The sequence below is a fragment of the Lichenostomus cassidix genome, chromosome 11 (assembly GCF_008360975.1).
Source record: "Lichenostomus cassidix isolate B80296 chromosome 11, HeHo_3.0, whole genome shotgun sequence".
NCBI classification, from domain to species: Eukaryota; Metazoa; Chordata; class Aves; order Passeriformes; family Meliphagidae; genus Lichenostomus; species Lichenostomus cassidix.
In genome coordinates, this window is record NC_139492.1 from 7,092,004 (window position 1) to 7,110,612 (window position 18,609).

The window sequence follows — 18,609 nt, forward strand, 5'->3', positions numbered from 1 at the left end:
CCTTTTCCTGCATGGCCTCTGCCAGCTATTGGGTCACCCCCCTCTGCTCCCACTTGTACTTGAGCACTGGGGAGACTGGGTGCTTCCTTGGAATCTGGTTATTCCTGGAGATGGAGTGGAGCAGGTGGTCCTATGTGCCAAACGATACAATGGTGGGCTGGTTGGGAATATTCTAGGTATTTTCCATTGGGAAACAGAGCAGAGCTGCACTCCTGCCTCTGGTTGAGCTGTAGGAAAGGCAGCATCCAAGTAAGCCCTCAGAGCTGGGGGCTGTGTCTGGCAGCACATAAAATGGGGTACAAAAATTAAACTTGCACTTCAGATTGTTAAAAACTGCATTGGAGTCAAATAACCAAAGAAAAGAAATGCAAATTATTTTTCTTCCCAACACAATACAGTCTTTTACCAGAGCAAATTAGAAAATACAGAACAAGTTTCTACCAGTGAGAGAAGGACAACCAAGAAATGAAGGACACAGAACTGAAACACGACACTGGGGAGCACAGGGGGGACCAGGGGCCCTTGTAAAGCTCTTGCTGGAGTCCTGCTGGCCACAGACTCGATGCCTGGCTAAGAACAACCCGTGGAAAACCAGTAAGGAAAACGCATTTGGAGGAGGGGCAAATGGGAGTGATTGGGTTGGCATTGCCCCACTGCTGGTCCTGCAGCTGCCATTAGAGCTATGCTTGGCACCAACCAACTTCCTAAAGCCGGCTTAGGGTGGTTCTTATGGGATGCTGAGCAGCTCTGAATGCCATCCTGGGCTGTACCCATGCCTGTGGCACCAATTCCCAGGGTCTGAATGTTGGGGTGCGACCTGTGCTGTAGGGGTGGGAGCTTGGGCTGCTTCCTCTGTGCTCCCCAGCATCCTGTGGCTGAGGTGATACTGGCAGCAAGGCAGATGGAATTTGGGATGCTCCTTTGGGATACAGTCCTCTCTATTTTTTTGCTGCTCCCCTCTCTCCCCAGGCCAGCTCTGCTTATCCATAGGTCTGAAAACAGGAGGAAAAAGGAAACAAGTGCACTGGAACACAAAAACTTCTCTCGCCAGAGCTGGCTGGCAACTCCCAGGGTGGGACACAGGGCTGCCGGCAGCAGGGGATAGCCTTGCCGAGGGCAGGCACCTCATGTGTGTGGTACTACCTGGAAGCCTCAAAAGAAATAAAGAACACAAGCTAGGAAGGACTGGCCATACAGGAAGGCCACAGCATCCCAGTCCAGCTACTGGCTCCCCTCAGGGTCCGACATGTGGGTTTTCACCTGTGAGGAGAAACACAGCATGACCATCCTGTGATGCACTCCAGCAGCAGGATCAAACCCAGCACCCTGCCCAGCACGGGGGTTCCTGGGATCCCACACCCAGCTGAGGCATGCAGATGTGGCAGCAGCATCTTTGATAAAAGGTATTTCTGCTCTGAGGGTTTTTTTGTAGCCTCAGAGCTGGAGTGATGCACACCCAGGTGTTTCCTGCAGGGTGCTTGGGAATGTCCTGGAGGTACTGAAGGTTTTAGCCCTGGCACACAGCTGGAATGGCTTGGGGAACCCCCATGGAGCATTTAATCTATTCCAGGCATCCCTCACCAGCAAGCAGGGATGGATTTTAGGGAAGCAGAAAGCTTGGCATAAGATCTGGCTCCCCTCTTACCATCTCCTCTGTGTCTGTGCTCTCCTCAGCACTGTCAACGTTGCGCAGGTCGCTGTGCCCATCAGCCCCCGTCCCCTCCTTCCCCCGTGACTCCCGTGACCCCTCTCTCACTGGGGATGGCGACTTTGTGCCTGGCTCTGCCCTCTTCTTCTCGCTCTCCTTGGACCCTGCAAAGGCAGAGACAGAAGAAATTTGGGGTACCTGTGCAAACACCAGCCCTGTCCTTGCCAGCTTCCCTTGTGCCAGCCAAAAAGCTGAGCTCTTGTCTGCCAGCCTAGGGAAGGGAATGGATACAGGGGATTTGCCCAGTCAGCTCTGCATGTGCTGAGCACACAGGGAGGGACCCCTTACACCCAGTTCTGGGTCCAGGCCTGTGAGCTGCCTGGCACAGACATGCAAGTGTTGGAGGGTCTGCAGCCATTCCCCTCACCTGTGAGACGCTCTCTCCGCTGGTCCATGCGGTCCAGGCTCTCCAGCAGACTGTCCACCTGTGCCTTGATCTGGCTCAGCTCCCCCTTGATGGAGTGCAACTCTTCAGCTCGCACTGCAGAGAGAGGAGCCATGAGGACGCCACCCAGAGCCAGGAGCACACACCATCCTGGGCAGCTAGCTCTGGAGCATCCCCCTCTCCAGAGCATTCCTCCTCTCTGGAGCATTCTCCTAAACAAAACATTCTCCTCTATGAAACATCCTCCCCTCTGGGCATGCTTGGGGAACAGGAATGGATCCAGTGTAGCCCATGCTGTGTCTGCTGGAGCTGGGGACTCACAGCAATAGGATCAGCACCAAGCGGGACCTCCGGGCTCTGGCACTGCTCCAAAGCACCAAGATGCAAGAACTCAGCTTTCTCTTCCTCCCAGCCCTGTTACACTTACACTTGGTCCGTCCGGTTGTAGAGCTGGTGCTGCTCCTTGTCCCAGACTGGGGACTCAGGCTGCTCTTGCTTCCTGCTCCCAAACGAGTCCGTCTGGTCTTGACTGGGATGCGGTTAATGAGGGGAGGGATCTTCTGGTACTCATACACCCTGCAAGGGCACAAGAGCACAGTGGTGTGAGCACAACCTCAGAGGTGCAGCAGCAGCCCCTGCCAGCCAAGAGAGTATCTCCTGAGGTCCCTGTGCAGTAAAGAACCCTCAGCCTGGGCACTGCCCTGCCCACACACTGTCTCTGCCCCATGTATCTGTACCCAAGGGCCCCAGCCTGGGGAAGCTGCAGGTCCCCAAAATGGGGAAACACCACCGAGCCTTTGTCTAAGGCAAGGGGACAGATGCCCGGGAACACCCCATTTTTCCACAGTCAGAGATACAGTTGAGTGCCAAACCCACACATGCTCAGCTCATCTCACTCCTGGGATGCTGCGCTCACCGGTACGGGAAGTCGTCCCTGTAGAGATCATAGTCCAGGTCGCAGTTGCTGCTGCAGAAGTGGGAGAGAGGAGAACATATCACCTGCCCTGCGGGTCCACAGACACCGTGGAGCAGTCACTGCTGGGCACAGCACCCACCCAGCCTTCATCCCTTGGGAGTGGGAGGCATCCCAGAGGATCCCATGCAAGCTGCTGCATGCTCCAGGAGGTGGCTGTGTCCTGGGAGGGATCTTCCTCAGAGGCAAACAAGAGTGTTGAGGGGGATGGTGAGAGTCCCCAGGGCAGCATCAGCAAGGTCTGCTCTCAGGAAGCTGCATTTAGAATGCCTGATGTTAAATTTCATGGTTGTGGTTCCATGCACATGCTGTCAGCTTGCTTGGCTCCAAATTAAGAAGTGATCTGTTGACAGATCCCTTCCACTGCAGGCAGTGGCATTCCAGTAATAAATCATGCACTCTGGACCAGGAGCAGGGAGTGGGAGAAGGAGATGGAAGAAGAGGAAGAGGAAAGATGCTGATGTTCATTTTGCTGTTTCAGCTCTTGCAGATTCAGGATGCGTAGGATTAAGCCTAACCCAAGAGGAGACAAAGCCATGCTCTGAGTATCACTATCACTTGGAGCAGGGAGCCTTCATGCTGCCAGGAATGGGGGGACCAGGACAAGGTTCCCGAGGGCTACAGATTTGGCTGCAGATGAACTTGTCACCTCAGGATCAATGCAGGAACTTAGGGAGAGCTGGAGGTCTTCTAGGGGGCTCACAGGCAAGTTAGGCTGCCCTGCCTGAGGCACCAAGCCTAGGCAGCTTGGAGCCCATCCTGGGTCAGAGGCATCCCCTGTCCCTCTGCCACTCTGCCTTCTTCAAGAATCATCTGCACAGGACACAGCCCACAAGCATCAGCCCTTCTGGTAAGGGTGAGCTGGCAGCCCTGGGGAACCAGGACCCACCTATTCCTGTGCTTTACACCTGGGGTACAATTTTTGGGGTGTATTTTGGGAGCTTTTGGTCCAAGCTTGCTGCCTTCCCAGTTTCCTTCACTGTGATGGGGATGGCAAGTCCTTCACATCCTCATCTCCTGCCTCTCAGAGAGGAAGGTTGCAGCCTGCCCTGGGGAAGAGGGGATGGGCAGATGGAAAGGTGTCCTTACCTACACACAGGGCACAGGGGAGGTGCCCCCTCCAATGGCTGCTGGTGCTGCATGGAGCCCATGCCAAAAGGGACAGGGATGCCACAGGCCACCCTGTGTTGTGGGACAACAGGTGAAACTGCAGCACAGCTAGTCTTGGGGTCTAGCACCTAACTGGGGACACAACAAGGGGTTTCCTGGCTCAGCTCTTTGCTCAGAGCATCCCCTGGGAAGAGCAAAAGCAGTGGCTGCCACGCTCCAGCGCCCAAGGGGGCCAGCAGTCCCGGCCCTCCAGTGCTGCATCCCTTCAGCTCCATGGCAACAGGCAGAGCAATTAGTTCAGTCAGGGTGTTCACAAAAAAAGATCTAACAAGACAGGAGCCCAGCTCTGATCCCCTCCTCACCATACATCCACTGAGGCGTGGAGCCAAAAGTGCACAGGGATGGGGACCAGTTCTTCATCTACCACTTGTGCCACCATCACCATCACCTACTGCCATCCTCAGGGCAATTGCCATCCCTGTGTGCCTCTACAGGGGTGTCTGTCCCTGAGGAGCAGCATTTAGAAGCCATAGTTGCAACTGATGTTGACATAGAATCATAGAATCCTGGAATGGTTTTGGTTGGAAGAGTCCTTAAAGATCTCATTTCAAATCCCCTGCCATGGGCAGTGACACCTTCCACTATACCAGGTTGTTCCAAGTGCTGTCCAACCTGATCTTGAACACCTCCTGGGATGGGATATCCACAGCTTCTCTGGGCAGCCTGTGCCAGGACCTCACCACCCTCACAGGGAAGAATTTATTCCTTATGTCCAACCTCAACTTGCCCCCTGACACTTACTGGGGGGCAAGATCTGTAGCAGGTGTGGAGATCACAGAGCTCTGCTTGTTCTCCCACCACCTTCAGATATGAAAGGGGAATCCCCACACCCCATTAGTGACACACACCAGGAGGGGCCTGGCGAGGACTCCAGATGGCACCTGTACACTGGGTAATGCTCCAAGAGCCCCGTTGGGATAAGGCAGGGATGTCCCTACCCGCTCCTCCCAGCTGGAATAGCCAGAGGCGTGAGTGACAGAGAGCAGAGAAGGAAAAGGAGCCAGGTGTGGGACAATCCCCAGCCCCCAGTGCAGCCCCTCCCCACACACAGGCACTCACTGGTACAAGCTGCTGCTGTGCTGCCTCTTCTGGCCCAGCCTGGCCCGGCTCGGCTTGGGCTCCCTGGCCATGTCCAGATCTGAGGGGAGAGAGGAGGGAAATGAGCAGTAGAAGGAAAAGGGGATGCCAACATCCTACCCCACACAGACAAGTCTCTGATACCAGCTTCCCAGCCAGGCTCCATTTCTGGATGGAGATGTCCCACTGCAGAGCAGGAGGATCTCTCTAGATTTTTTGGGAAGGATGGGAGCAGCCCAAGGTTGTTCTAGAACATGTGGCTCCATGCCGTCCCTTCCCATGGGTGCCCCATCCCAAGGACTCAGTTGGGCAGGCTCCAATTAGGGTGGCAGAAAGCACTCAGCTGATGAGGGTAGTTAACCTGCAGAGATATTTCTCACCACTGTAGTTAATCCACCTTTGCTAGCACTCCTGCTGGGTGGCTGGGACATTTTTCAGGAATATCCAGGCCAGTGGGATGCCGGTGAGTGCTGCTGGATGCCAGGGATGGGGGAAGCCCTGTGTCCAGCTGCTTCACCCTCCCGAAGGCTGCCGAGACACATGTGATGATATGTGGGGTGGAGATGCCTCTGGACGCACAGCTCAGTGATGCCACATCACACCTCCCCAGCGATGCTCTTCATCCCTTCTTTAGGATTTCACAGCCATCATCCATATAAAAGCCAGCTTGAATTTATTTTCTGCATATACATTTGAGAGGCACCAATGCTCTGGTTTATGAATATCTCCATATATTTAGTTTTGCATTTTTAGGACACTCCAAAACCTCTCTGGCCCCTGGGGTGAGGAGACAGCTGAGGGCTCCTTCTTGCACACCCACCCTTGGCCACAGTAAGTGTGACCAGTTGTTACACAGGTGACATTGTGGATACTCTTGCACCAGGGAAACCTATGCTGAAGCTTCTCAAGTCATCTGGGAACACACCAGCCCATGAGAGCAGCCTAGACCTCCCAAGAGCCTGGATGCTGGCCACAGCCCCTCAAGCCCCACTATCCTGCTACCCCTACAGAGAAGGGGGTTTCTGAGCAAGATTCAAGGAGAAAGAAACTGGCACTTGTTTGCTTTCCAGGCTGCCACCTTGTGTGATGAAGTCTGTGGGCTGGCCCTGATCTCAGGGTGAACTGGAGAAGGTGCTCAGTGTTCACCAGGAAATGCTGGCACCAATTTTCCACGGGTGCAGCAGCATCCCTAGGGATGGCTGTGCTCTGCTAAGAGCCAGAGCCCACTGTTAACATTCCTCTCTCCAACCCATCACACCTGGTGAGCAGAGACACCCACTGTCCTGCCTGACAGCAGGACAGAGACCTCAGTACCCCAGCCAGGACCCCAGCCATGGCTAGACACCCTGTCACAGGCCGCTGGAACCATGGGGACTGTCCTGTTAGGGCAAGGGACCCAGCCACCAGGGCTCCATCACCCCAGGCTGATTTACCCTGTGACTGGACTCCTTCCCCTGCTCAGTAACAGAAGGGTACTGGGAGAATATTCTTGTCCTGGTGGAGTAATGGTATATTCCTGGGGGAATAATGCATGGGGGGTCATCCCAGAACTTAAGAGGATATTCCTGTCCTGGGGGTTATTAGGATGGGGGCATCCTGGTATTGAGAGGACATCCCTGACCTGGGGTTAATGGCATGAGGACATTCCCAAACTGGAAGAAATCCCTGTCCTAGAAGGGAATGGCATGGGGACATCCCAGTACTGGGAAGATATTCCTATCCTGAAGCTAATTCCTATGGAGAGGTAATGCCATGGGGGCATCCCTGTACCGGGAGAACATCCTTGTCCCAGGGGCGATGGCATGGGAGGACCAGGCATCCCGGGTATTGGGAGGTCATCCAGCCCCGAGGAGGGACTGGTAACGCCGTGGTGGGCACCCGGGAGGGGGCCCTTAGTGCACTAGAAGGCTGCAGGGGGACACCCCCGCCTCGGTCAGAGCTGCCGGTGCCGGGCAAGCATCCCGGTGCCGGAGCATCTCCCGGGGGAGGGGTGCGGGTGGAGAGCCGATCCCGCGGTGGGGCACTCGGGGAGGGTGGAGGGCCGGATCCGGCCGGTACTCACATCTCCAGCCCGCGTCCCCGCTGCCGAAGAGCGTCATGGCCCCGCTCCGGCCCCGCTCCCGCACCCGCACCCGCACCCGCACCCCGCGCCCCGCACCGACCGAGCGCGCTGCCACCGGGCGCTACCACCGCCGGGCGGAGGGGCCTCGGGCCGCACCACCGCGGCGCGGCAGGGGGACACCGCGCCCCGCACGGTGGTCTGTGGCAGCCCCGCTGCCTGTCCCTGCCCGCCCCACTGCCAGCATGGCGGGACCGGGCTCACCCTGCCCCGGGGATCTCCAGCATCACCCCGATCCTCCCTGCGCTCCTGCCAGCTCCATCCTCTCGCCCCTTCCCACCTGCCGGACCCCGCCCTCGGGATCTCCATCCTTACCCTCATCCTCATCCTTCCTGGGTTCCTTCCAGCTCCATCCTCCCGTCCCACCTGGTGGACCCTGCCCTCGAGATCTTCATCCTCACCTTCATCCCTCCTGGGCTCCTTCAGTTCCATCCTCCCGCCATCTCCCACCTGCCAGCCCCTGCCCTCCTGGCCGCCGCTCAGTTTCACTCAGTTTCAGGGTTTGCCCAGAGCCACGAGCCAAGCCCAGCCATGTGGATGGTGCCTTCCCTCGGCTAAGACAGGGCACAACCAACAAGCCATGCAACGCCCTGGCTGTGGACATTTTAATTCCCACTCCAGCTCAGCACTGGAGCAGGCTGTCATGAAAGAAGGAGGGCAGTGGCATGTCCCCTCCAAAAACACCCACTGACCCACTGACACCCACCAGTGCTGGGGGCACAGGCTTGCACCCAGCACAGGGGGTGCTGTGACTTGGGGCCATCCTGGGGCTGGAAAAAGCAGCTCCTGGCTAATGGTGCCCCTCCAAAACAACCCCACGTGCTGAAGATGAGCTCAGCCAAGGCTGGCCTTAGCTCCTGCAACCCCAGAATGTGTTCCAGAGATGAAGCTGGAAGTACCACCCAGTGCAGGAAGGATGTGGGCTGTGCTAGGGAGAGTCTGATGGGCTTGGGGGAGGAAAAAGAGACAAACTGCTCTTCCCAAGGTAGAGAGGGTCTTTATTAATGACTGGGCAGATGATGATGATGATGATGATGATGATGATGATGATGATGATGAACGACCAGGTGATCATGAGGAACCCACCAGGCTGATGGGTTCTCACTCAGATCAGGATGATGGCTCAGAGCTGAGCCCAGTCCTCACCCTGAGATGTGCAAGGTCTGCACCCCCAAAGAGCCCCCTTGGCCCCTTGTTACACTGAGACCACAGTCCAGACACAGCCCAGCTGCCAATTTTGGAGGAGGATGTGGCTGTACCTGGATGTTGCCGGGGCATCTCCTGCCTGGGATGCACACCTGCAGAGTGATGGTGATGGTGACAGAAAAAAGTGAGGGGTAGAAGAAGATGCTGTTTCAGGGATGCTGATGTAAAGCACACCCCTTCTTGCCAGGTCCCAGCACCATGGATCCCCTCAGTCTCTCATTCCCTGCACAAGTGAGCTGGGGGAAAATCCTCCTGAACCGTGGTCTGGGCTTGGCACGGCAAGGGTCCTTCTGAGCCACAGGTTCAGCGCAGCAGCCAGCACTGGCTGATTCCCGGGGCTGCCAGCTCAGGGATCCCTCTGCCATAGGGCAATGTGTTCCTGGGCTGCAATGGCATGTGTAGAGTCAGTGCCTGCCACCCCAGGAGAGACACAGAAGTCTGGGCAGGGCTGGCAACAAGAGATAGACCCAGCAGAGCCAGGGACTGGCACCTGCAGGGCTCAGCACACCCAGGAAGGCACAGGAGGGCTCTGAGCCTCTCACTCACCAAACTGGCAGATGTACCGGTTTCGAGTCTTGCAGCGCTGATCATTCCAGTTGAAGGCAGTTGATGCTTGCATCTCCACACAGTTCCCAAACCTGTGTCCCCCCAGGATGGTGGTGAAGCCAGCCAGTAATGACACCATGCAGAGTTCAGTGTCCTCTAGATTTACTTACCCCTGGTTGTCTGGCTGCCCGAAAGCAAAGCTGGTGAAGGAGGATGGCTCGCCCACGTCCCAGCGGAAAGAAGCCTTGGATGTCTTGTAGGTGAGACCTGGAGGAGCAGGAGGTAGGTTGGCACGTCTGCCAGCACACCAGGCAACCTGCCCCCTGCTGTCTCTTACCAATCCAGAAGTTTCCAGTCTCAAAATCTGTGTCTGTCACCCTGTTACCCATCTCCAAGCGGCTGAGGTAGAAAGCCAGGATGTCCTGAACCTTCTGGTTTCTTATCTGGGCCAGCATTGCCCCTTTTTCCTGTAGGGAAGGGAGCAAGACTGCCCCACCTGTGTGACCCAGCCCTGCACCAGGCAGAGATGCCGGGAGGGTGGCTGCAAGCATGTGTGGCACTTTTCAGTTGCACAGGGATGCTCAGAGCACTTCAGGAGTTCACCTGGCATTTAATTTTGGCTCCGTAGTAGGTGTCAGCCTCAGGGGACACCATGAAGCAGTCGCTGTCTATCCGCGCATCGCAGGCATGGAAGGGGAAATGGATCTTCACTGGGGGCACAGGCAGGAGCATGTGAGTCCTTGTGCTGGCAGAGCTGGGCCCACAGAGGGCCCTTTGCCCCACTTTGGGGGTCCCTGCCTGTGAATCCCTGCTGCCACCCCGCACCAGTGCAGGTGGGCTCAGACTCACTGCCACACTCAGCTCCACCGTAGCCCGCGTCGCAGAGGCAGGAGCACTCCTCCTTCCTGAACTTTCCGTGGAGGCACTGCCCACTGCACCTCACTGTGGGCATGGCACTGCATTAGCTATCAGAGGGCTCAGCAGCGCCTGCCCGCCCAGCACTACTCCCCCTGTGCTGGCTGTGCTGCCCACGCTGCACTGGCCGAGCCCATGCAGGCACTGCACCGACTCTGTGCCTGCATGCACTGCACCCAGCCTGCTCACACATGCCCTGCAGCAGCCATGCACAAGCCTCTGGAGGCTGCACGGTGCCCTCTCACCTTGGCAGTACCTGCCCGTGTAGCCGGGGGGACAGGCGCACTGGCAGCTGCTCATGTCGAGGCGCCCGCTGTTCCTGCAGCTCATACGACAGGGGTTTCTGGGCACCTCTGGAAACACCAGAGTGGCAGTGAGAGCGTCAGGGGTGGAGGCAGCATCACCAGGGCCATGCAGGGGCCGTGGGGACGGCGGGGACTCACCGCAGAGCCCGCCGCTGTGGTCCCAGGACTTGAAGCAGCCAGAGAGGCCGGCGGTGCAGAGGGAGCACCAGGGTCCCTGCTTGTAGGGCAGGATGGGTGTCCCGGCCACCTCCCAGTTGCCCCTGGCCCCACAGGCAGCTGGAGGAGGATGCCCCGCCCACCCATGCAAGCCACACCCCTTTCTGGGGCAAGCCCCCACCCACATGGCAAAGCCACACCCATTTCTAAATCACAGCCCTGCCTACATTCCCCAGCCCCACCCACTTCCAGCACTCTGTCCTGTCCACAGCATTCAGCCCTGTCCACTTCAGCACATAACCCCACCCACAACATCCAGACCCACCCGCTTCCAAACCATAGCTCTATTTACATATCCAAGTCCCACCCACATCAGCCAGCCCCACCCACCACCAGGACAAGCTCCGCCCTCTCTGACCACACATCCCATAGCTCAACCCACACCCTCCCTGGACACACCCAGTTGAGACCCCACCCATATTGCTAAGTCCCGCCCATTCACACTAAGCCCCACCCCTCGCTGCCACACCCACCACGCCCCGACCCCACCCCGCAGCCCCTTACCCTGGGGAGTAGGCACAGGCGAAGGCCTCCCTGGGGCCGTGGCGGCCTGGGCAGTGGTGCCGGCCGCAGCCCAGCTGCCCCGCCGTGGCCCACACCAGCTGTGGGAGAGCACTGGTCAGTGGGGCTCCGGACGCCAGCGGCACCCCATTCCCCTCGTGCCCACCTGGGTGTAGTGGCGGCAGGTGGCATTGCCGGCACAGCGCCCCGTCCCGTAGTCATAGCGTCGTCCCTCTGCGAACCAGAGCTCCAGTACAGCCCCGAAGCCTCCAGCGCCCGCCGGCAGCAGGACCTCGCTCCAGCCCAGCTGTGGGGCTGGTGGGGGAGCAGGGCCCTCCAGACAGCTGGCTGCCCGTGCCCCCGCCAGCCGCCCCAGCTCCTCGCTCCACTCCTGCGGGGATGGGCATGAGCCACCCAGGGAACAGCCAAGGGGGTTTGGGGACCACCAAGGCGGTCAGTCCAGGGGGTGGCTGGGGGACTTCAGAGGGTCAGCATGGGGCATGCTGCAAGGGATCCCTAGGGTCCAATCCTGCCCTTGGTGTGGGTGGCTGTGGGGTGATCAGGAGACATCAAAGGGACATGGGGGACCCCAAAAGGCACCTCAAGAGACCAGCCCTGTTTTTGGTGTACCCTGGATGTGGCAGTGCCGGCAGCATGCCCTTTCCCAGGGCCCCACACCAGCCAGCTCTTCTGCTTCATTAGCGTGTTAGCAAACCACTGTGTATCACCCACGGGCTGCCCACATCCCTGGGCATAGAGTGAGAGGTGGATGTGACATCGAAAGTGGGGGACACAGGACCTGCGAGTGGGCTCACCAGCTTCTGCATGTTTGCAGCAGGGGGCTGCACTTTGCTCCTCAACTTGTTGTGCAGCGAGAGCACCAGGAAGGTCTCCTTCATGCTGAGAGCTGGGAGGGACAGCAGGAGATACAGATGGGGCCAAGGGGGCTGAGGGGTACGAGTGCCTTCCCCGTATCCCTGGCTGTGGCCGGACCCTTTGGGGGACCGTGGGAATTCCCCCTGAAGGTTCCGACCGCAGCCGGGGATACCATGAAGGCACCCGGGTCTCCATGGAGACTTGAGGGGAGAGAAGAAAGAGCTTTTGGGCTGGGAGCACAAAAGGGGGAAGGGGCCGAGGGGAGGGGGCGGCCCGCTGGGCCCCCGTCTCGCACGGGTGGGCTGAGACTGCCAGGAATGTACCCTCTCTGCCCCCCAGCCTCTGCCCTGCCAGGATCCAGACCCCACTGGGCTAGACCCATCACTAGCCCTCATCACCAGCTGCAGCACAACCAGACCCATTCCATCACTGGCTCCATCCCTTTACCAGCCCCAGAGCCCCCTCGTGCCACTGCAACACCAGCCCCAGAGCCCTCCAGCTCCATCCCATCACCAGTTCCATGCCCCCTCTCCCAGTCTCATTCCAACCTCAGCCCCTACCCCCACCAAGCCTCCCACTGCAATCCCTGGGTGCCCATCACCCACCCAGCCCCCCACACATCTGGTCTGACCCAAGGGGATGGTGTTCAGGGTGCACTCAGCCCCCAAACCAGCTGCCTCCCAGCCCTGCTGCCGGAGAGACAGCCCCTCTCCCAGTTACCTCCTGGAGCCAGCGGGGACAACTTTTCTGGAGCATCCGACCTCGTCTCACCCATCCTCCACACCAGGAGGTTGCAAACCAGCAGGACCAAGAGCTTCATGTAGGTCCTGGGGTGGGGGGACCAGACCCCCAAGCTCCGGAGGGAGGACTGGGGAGAGCCGAGCCGCCCCGCAGCAGCCCTGGCTTTGGGGCGAGCTCGGCCGCTCGCTCCTGTGTGCGTGTGTGTGTGTCTGGTTGCAGGATTTGATCCTATTCAGGACTCCAGACAGGCACCGCTGGGCAGCGGGAACAAAAGCTTGACGGGTGAGTAATAGCTCTGTCAAAACAGTTGCTCGCTGGAGCGAATGTGGCAGACAACTCCCGGGGCCCCGGGCTGCAGCCCCGCCGGGATGTCCCGCAGCGGGTCAGCCCTCCGTGCTCTGCCCCAGCCCCGCTGCCGAGCCGGGGTCTGGTGTGAGGGCAGCCGGAGCGGGGGTCGCAAGCAGCACCCACTTTGGGACACTGGGAGACTGGAAGCCAAGGGGCTGGGGCAGCAAGGGGGCCTCTGCTGCCAGCCTTCCTCCTGCCCCATGAATTAAACATGCCGGGGAGGTAACACACACCGCTGCCGGCATGAAGCCAAATACCCGCTCCGGCGAGCTGGGCAGCGTGGTTACGGGGTGGGAGGATGTGAGGGCTGGGGGCTGGTGGTGGGAGAGATGCTGGGCCCAAGTGGGCTGTGTTTCAGCAGGCAGCCAGGGTCGGGCTGGGGTCCCAGAGGCCAGGCTGCTCAGGGACCCTCGAGAGCTCTGCCCCAGCACAGGGCTCTCAAAAACATACCAGGTGCTCCCCTGGCACAGGGCAGAGATGTGGGCTTCAGACATCCCTCCTCAGGATTATGAAATGCCACAGACGGGAGGGACGGGGAGCATCCTACCCACCAGCTGTCAGGGCACAGCTGGGTGTCAGCATAAACCCAGCTCTAAATGCTTCACTTCCCTCAGCCTGAGTCTAACCCTGACCCTAGCCTGAAACCTGGCACTAATGTAAATGCCAGCCTCTCATACAAAACCTTCAGCTAATATGGATCTGAGCCATTGGCACGAATCCTTACACTACCATTAACCATAAAACCCCCCTGACTTTACCCTTAATCATGAGTTTAATGATAATCAAAATATTAAATTTAATGCTCCCTCCAAACCTAACCCTAATGTTAACCCTAACCCTAATTCTAACCTCAACTCTAACCCCAACTCTAATCCTAACCTCAACCCTAATCCAAACTTTAATCCTAACCTCATCCCTAGTCCTAATGCTGACTCTAACATTACCCCTGACTCTTATGTTAATGTAGACCATAACATCAACTGCACTCCAGCTCCAGGCTGCAACAGAGCCCTGGGGTTCTCCTCTGAACTCCAGCCAGGGCTGAGCACACCCCAGCAAAGCTGTGCTGAGTCCAGTGAGTCTGCAGCATTCCTGGGCTGCCCTTCCCAGCAGCCCCAGCCCCGCTGGAGAGCTGAACCTCTGCACAGACCCCAAAGTCATCTTTTCTCCCAGGAGACTTTCCCAGGCTTAGCTAGCGCACGGGATTAGCCTCATCCTGCATCCCTGCATGCCGGGGAGCCCCAGAGCTGGGACTGGCCGTGTGGTGAGCCCGGCACTGCCGGTACCACCGTAAGTGCCGTGACAGCCACCGCCTGGCCCTGATATCTGCTGGCCCTGAGACATGAAAGGCCCCAAAGCCTCTGATGTGCAGAGAGGGAAAGGAACGGAAGGGAAGGGAGAGGTTAGCACCAGTGCCAAGGGGAAACTTTCCTACAGCTCGGCCTCAGCCAGGGAAAAACCAACAAACACACAGGCACACACTGCGGATAAATCTCGGTGAGTGCAGGAACGCGGCTGTGAGCAGAAACGGACTGCCGGCGTCTTGCCCCTGTAGTCAGCCTCGGCGTGATGCTCCTCATCCCACTGCCTGCCTGGCTGGCCCTGGGCATCCTGCAACTGCCCCTCAGCAGCTCCCAGGTAAGGACCTACATTCCCTCCCCTCCAACTCCAGCTGCAGACCTCCCACTGCGGGCTGCTCAGCACCTACCTCTCACATCCTGACACCAGCCCAGAGTGGGGGGTATGGCACAGCCACCCTGCCCGTGGGGCTGCCAGGGCCAGGGGGGATGGTCATGGGGCTTTTCCCCTGCAGCAGTGAAATGGTATTAAATGCACTCAGGGCATCCAGCTTCTCCACAACGTCCAAGTCCCAGAGCAGGACTGGGAGGTGGGAGCTGAAGCTGGAGCAGACATGGTGCCAGGGTCAGACCCCAGCCAGGATGGGAAGGGGCTCTGTCCAAAGCATGATATCCAAACCAACTCCAAAGATGCTGCCTGCTTGGAAGAGTCCTCCCAGGCTGTGCCAGCATGGCAGGGGAATCCAGCGGGTGATTGGAGTGTCCCCATGTTCCCCCAGGAATGCCTGAACAGGCAGCAGGCACTCAGTGTGGTGCGGCAGATGCAGAAGCTGCTGGTGGCACAGGAGGCTGCTCACCTGCGGGGCACACGCAGGCTCCGGCAGCAGCTTTCCCTCCTCCAGAGCCACCTCCAGAGACCAGCCACCAAACGCAACGGTAACCCTGGCTAGTTACCACCGCTGGCTAGTATCCACCCATGGGGCTGGATGCAACCCCTGCACCCATGCAAATAGCCTGGGCAAGGGACCCCCAGCTCCCTGCCAGGCTGGGGTTAGCTTCAGGCTGGCGATGTCCACCCCCACCTATGTCTGTCCATCCACAGAGACCTGTCCGCAGCTGGCAGTGCCCCTGAATGGACGGATGCTGGGCCAGAGCCTGCGGGTGGGCCATGAAGTTCACTTCATCTGCGACGCTGGCTTCCAGCTGGTGGGCTCGGAGACACGCGCCTGCCGGCACAACCGCACGTGGAGTGGCACCCAGCCCTTCTGCAGAAGTGAAGTGGAGCAGGGTTGGGGTGCCATGGGCTCAGCCCTGCCTGTGGGCTCCTCTGTCACCCTGAGCCGTGGGGTTCCATTGCTCTGCCCAGAGGCTGCAGCAATAGGCACTGGGATTGGGCAAGGATGCACTTCTCCAGCTGGTGCTCATGAGCTCTTTCTCCCTAGGTACTGATGACTGCTCCAGCAACCCATGTGCCAACAGTGGGACTTGCGTGGATGGCAACCAGAGCTACACGTGCCTCTGCCCCCCAGGCTGGTCAGGCCCCAGCTGCCAGAGCCCCGTCTACTCCTGTAGGTGCCTGGGTTTGGGCTACAGAGGACAGGGATGCTCATGGGGACAGTACCTGGCCATGCTGCTCCTGTCTCCCCCTTCACTGGCAGCTCCCTGGAACCTTGGCCCCCACCATCTCCCCATGCCCCAGCATGTGACACCTGCTGTCCCCTGCAGACTGGGTGACACTGAGCAACACCTCCTTCAGCCGCCAGCCCCGCTGTGCAGAGGGTCGCTCGGGCTCCCGGCGTTGCAGCTGTGACACCGGCTTCCAGCTGCGACCTGGGGGTGTCTGCCAAGGTAAAAGGGGAATGAAGATGAGGGCAAGGTGGAGAACAAGGCTTGGAGGCAACAGGACCCCTCTGGGCATTCCCCATTTGGTCCACCCTAGATGTGGATGAATGCCAGCTCTACCAGTCCAGCCCCCAGACGCGGATTTGCCTTCATGACTGCCTCAACCTCCCTGGCTCCTATCGCTGCCTCTGCCCCCCTGGCTACCTGCTCCATGCTGACCGCAACGCCTGCGAGGGTAAGAACCCAGGGTGCAGGGCAGGGACCCTCCCACGGGAAGAGGGGTGCAGTGGGAAAAGCCCCACTCACCCCATGACACCACCACAGACGTGAATGAGTGCACTGGAAGGCAACACAACTGCACCCAGGGTGACCTCTGCATCAACACTTTTGGGGGCTACCGCTGCGTGCGCCCCAAGTGTCCCCCGCCGCGCCACAACACCAGCTATGTCAAGACCTCTGCCTTGTGAGTACCATACTGCGCGTGGCTCAGGCTGTGCCATGCCCTGTCTCAGGGTGATGGGTCCTATTGTGCACTGGGGACTGTATGGTGTCACCCATGGGCAGCAGGGCGAGTGTCAGCCAGCAGTGGTAGCAAATTGCCACAAGGGGAGCTCAGGTGCGCTTGGCATTCTCCCTGATGATCTTGGGATGGTGGGGGTCCAGGTGGGAGCACTCCAATACATGGTGGGTTTATCCAGGATCCTGGCCCCATTCAGAGCCCCAGCCTAGGGGGAATGATGCTGGTTTTCCTCTGCTGCACATCCATGTGGTCCCATCAGCTGACTTCCAGCAGTCCCAGCCATCCTGCTCTTGAAATTAAACTGCTTTGTGCCACCCAAGCAGAGGAGTATCCCTGATCCTGGCAGGTTCCTCTTCAGGAGGCACATCTGGTTCCATCCCTGGCCTTCAGCTGTGTCTGTGGTACCCACCCAGTCCCAGTCTCAGAGCATCACCCAGAGCTGTGTACCTGCAAGCCATGGCATTTGCCTGGCAGAAATAGGGGTGAGGCAGAGATCCAGTGCTGGGCACACTAGGATGTGTCTGTCTTGGGTTGCTCTGCCACAGGACTGACAGCAGGGCTGGAGATGCTGCCTTTGGCGTGGGCTGGGCTTGTTTGCAGGGTGAAGGGCAGCTCCCTGAGAGCCAAACCACGGCACTGAGCAGTGGCACCCCTTCTCTCCTGGCAGCCAGTGCGAGAGGAACCCCTGCCCCATGGAGAGCCGAGCCTGTCACCTGGCTGCCAGCTCCATCTCCTTCCACTACCTGCCGCTCCAGGCCAACCGCACTGTGCCCCGTGTCCTCTTCAAGATGTCCACCACTCGCTTCGTGGGTGACAGCCTGCGCTTTGCCATCACGGGCGGCCGGGGCCAGGGCGTCTTCGCCGTGCGGCGCTCAGACAGGCAGACGGGAGAGCTGCTGCTCACCAGCCCTGTGGCAGGGCCAGCCACGCTGGAGGTGGAGCTGGAGATGAGCGAGTTCTCCCACAAAATCCTCCTGGGCAAGCACATCTTCAAGGTCACAGTTTTTGTGTCTCCATACGTGTTTTGACTGCCTTTGGAGGCAGGTGTGGGGCCATGCCAGAGTCTCTCCTGGGAAGCAGTGGAGCAGATTCAGCTCAGTGGTCCCAATTTTTGTCCCATTGGAGATATCCCTCTCTCATAATGCTTTCTTATAGCCACCACAGTAAAAACTGTGTCCCTATAGGGAAAACCCTACAGGCAATGGAAGGACCAGCCTGGGGGTGCCTGCCTCTGCCAGCCCCCTCCTCTCTGCCCACATGGCACATGGAGGGGAAAGACAGAGTGAGCCAACAGCACTTGGCATGCAGATTCAGCTTCTTGCATCTTGTAATCTCTAATAAAAGAAAAGTGGCTGTAGGAAGGGTGTCCTCCTTGCTCTATGTCTTGTGTTCCTGGGGTGAGGCTGCTGGGGACAGCTAGTGGCTGTGCTAATGGCAGGGTCACCTTGCAGAGCTTGGGGTGCCCATAGAGCTACCAGGCCCAGCCAGGGTCATGCACTGTCCACGTCCCTTCCAGCACCACTGTTCCTGGGGGCCACACTGAAGAGACTCCCAGCACAAAAATGGGAGATGGGCTGAAGAGAGAATCACAGAATGGTTTGGGTTGGAAGGGATCATCTTGTGCCAACCCACTGCCATGGGCAGGGACAACTTCCAACATGCTACCCTGCATATCCTGCACAGCCAAGATTGTCCTCAGCCCCCTTGGCAGTGTCTGGAAAGTGCAGCAGGGCCCCCTGGCACTGGTGAGCAGGGAATGGTGACAGGGGCTGTGCTTCCTTATGTCCAAGAGACTTCCCTCTTACAACAGCTCTGACAGGAGCCACGCACATGGCTGGCCAAAACTGCAGCTCCCCAGCTCAC

General features: G+C 58.7%; 3 protein-coding genes across 4 annotated transcripts; 1 reads left to right on the forward strand and 2 right to left on the reverse strand.

Moving 5' to 3' along the window:
- Window positions 1-349: 349 nt before the first annotated feature.
- Window positions 350-7,521, reverse strand: LOC146432177 (RNA-binding Raly-like protein). Of its 2 annotated transcripts, none has more exons than XM_085071641.1 (7): window positions 7,376-7,521; window positions 5,296-5,374; window positions 3,010-3,057; window positions 2,521-2,669; window positions 2,076-2,189; window positions 1,646-1,812; window positions 350-1,260 (listed from the first exon to the last, which is right to left on the reverse strand). In XM_085071641.1, the coding sequence occupies exons 1-7, from the start codon at window positions 7,410-7,412 to the stop codon at window positions 1,222-1,224; spliced, it is 633 nt and encodes a 210-aa protein (XP_084927767.1). In that variant the 5' UTR covers window positions 7,413-7,521; the 3' UTR covers window positions 350-1,221. The 2 variants fall into 2 exon arrangements, with proteins under 2 accessions (XP_084927767.1, XP_084927766.1); XM_085071640.1 differs by having other exon boundaries at window positions 3,010-3,060; window positions 7,376-7,520.
- A 956-nt stretch (window positions 7,522-8,477) lies between these two features.
- On the reverse strand, window positions 8,478-13,208 carry LOC146432178 (C-type lectin domain family 18 member A-like). The gene is made up of 12 exons (XM_085071642.1): window positions 12,718-13,208; window positions 11,937-12,028; window positions 11,288-11,512; window positions 11,125-11,222; window positions 10,543-10,664; window positions 10,345-10,452; window positions 10,034-10,126; window positions 9,788-9,894; window positions 9,522-9,651; window positions 9,355-9,451; window positions 9,185-9,276; window positions 8,478-9,022 (listed from the first exon to the last, which is right to left on the reverse strand). The coding sequence occupies exons 1-12, from the start codon at window positions 12,815-12,817 to the stop codon at window positions 8,985-8,987; spliced, it is 1,302 nt and encodes a 433-aa protein (XP_084927768.1). The 5' UTR covers window positions 12,818-13,208; the 3' UTR covers window positions 8,478-8,984.
- A 1,171-nt stretch (window positions 13,209-14,379) lies between these two features.
- LOC146432179 (fibulin-7-like) lies at window positions 14,380-18,028 on the forward strand. Its single transcript, XM_085071202.1, has 8 exons — window positions 14,380-14,724; window positions 15,164-15,320; window positions 15,487-15,657; window positions 15,827-15,952; window positions 16,110-16,232; window positions 16,324-16,461; window positions 16,551-16,689; window positions 17,414-18,028. Exons 1-8 carry the CDS (start codon window positions 14,656-14,658, stop codon window positions 17,772-17,774), a joined length of 1,284 nt encoding a protein of 427 aa, XP_084927328.1. The 5' UTR covers window positions 14,380-14,655; the 3' UTR covers window positions 17,775-18,028.
- Window positions 18,029-18,609: the final 581 nt, after the last annotated feature.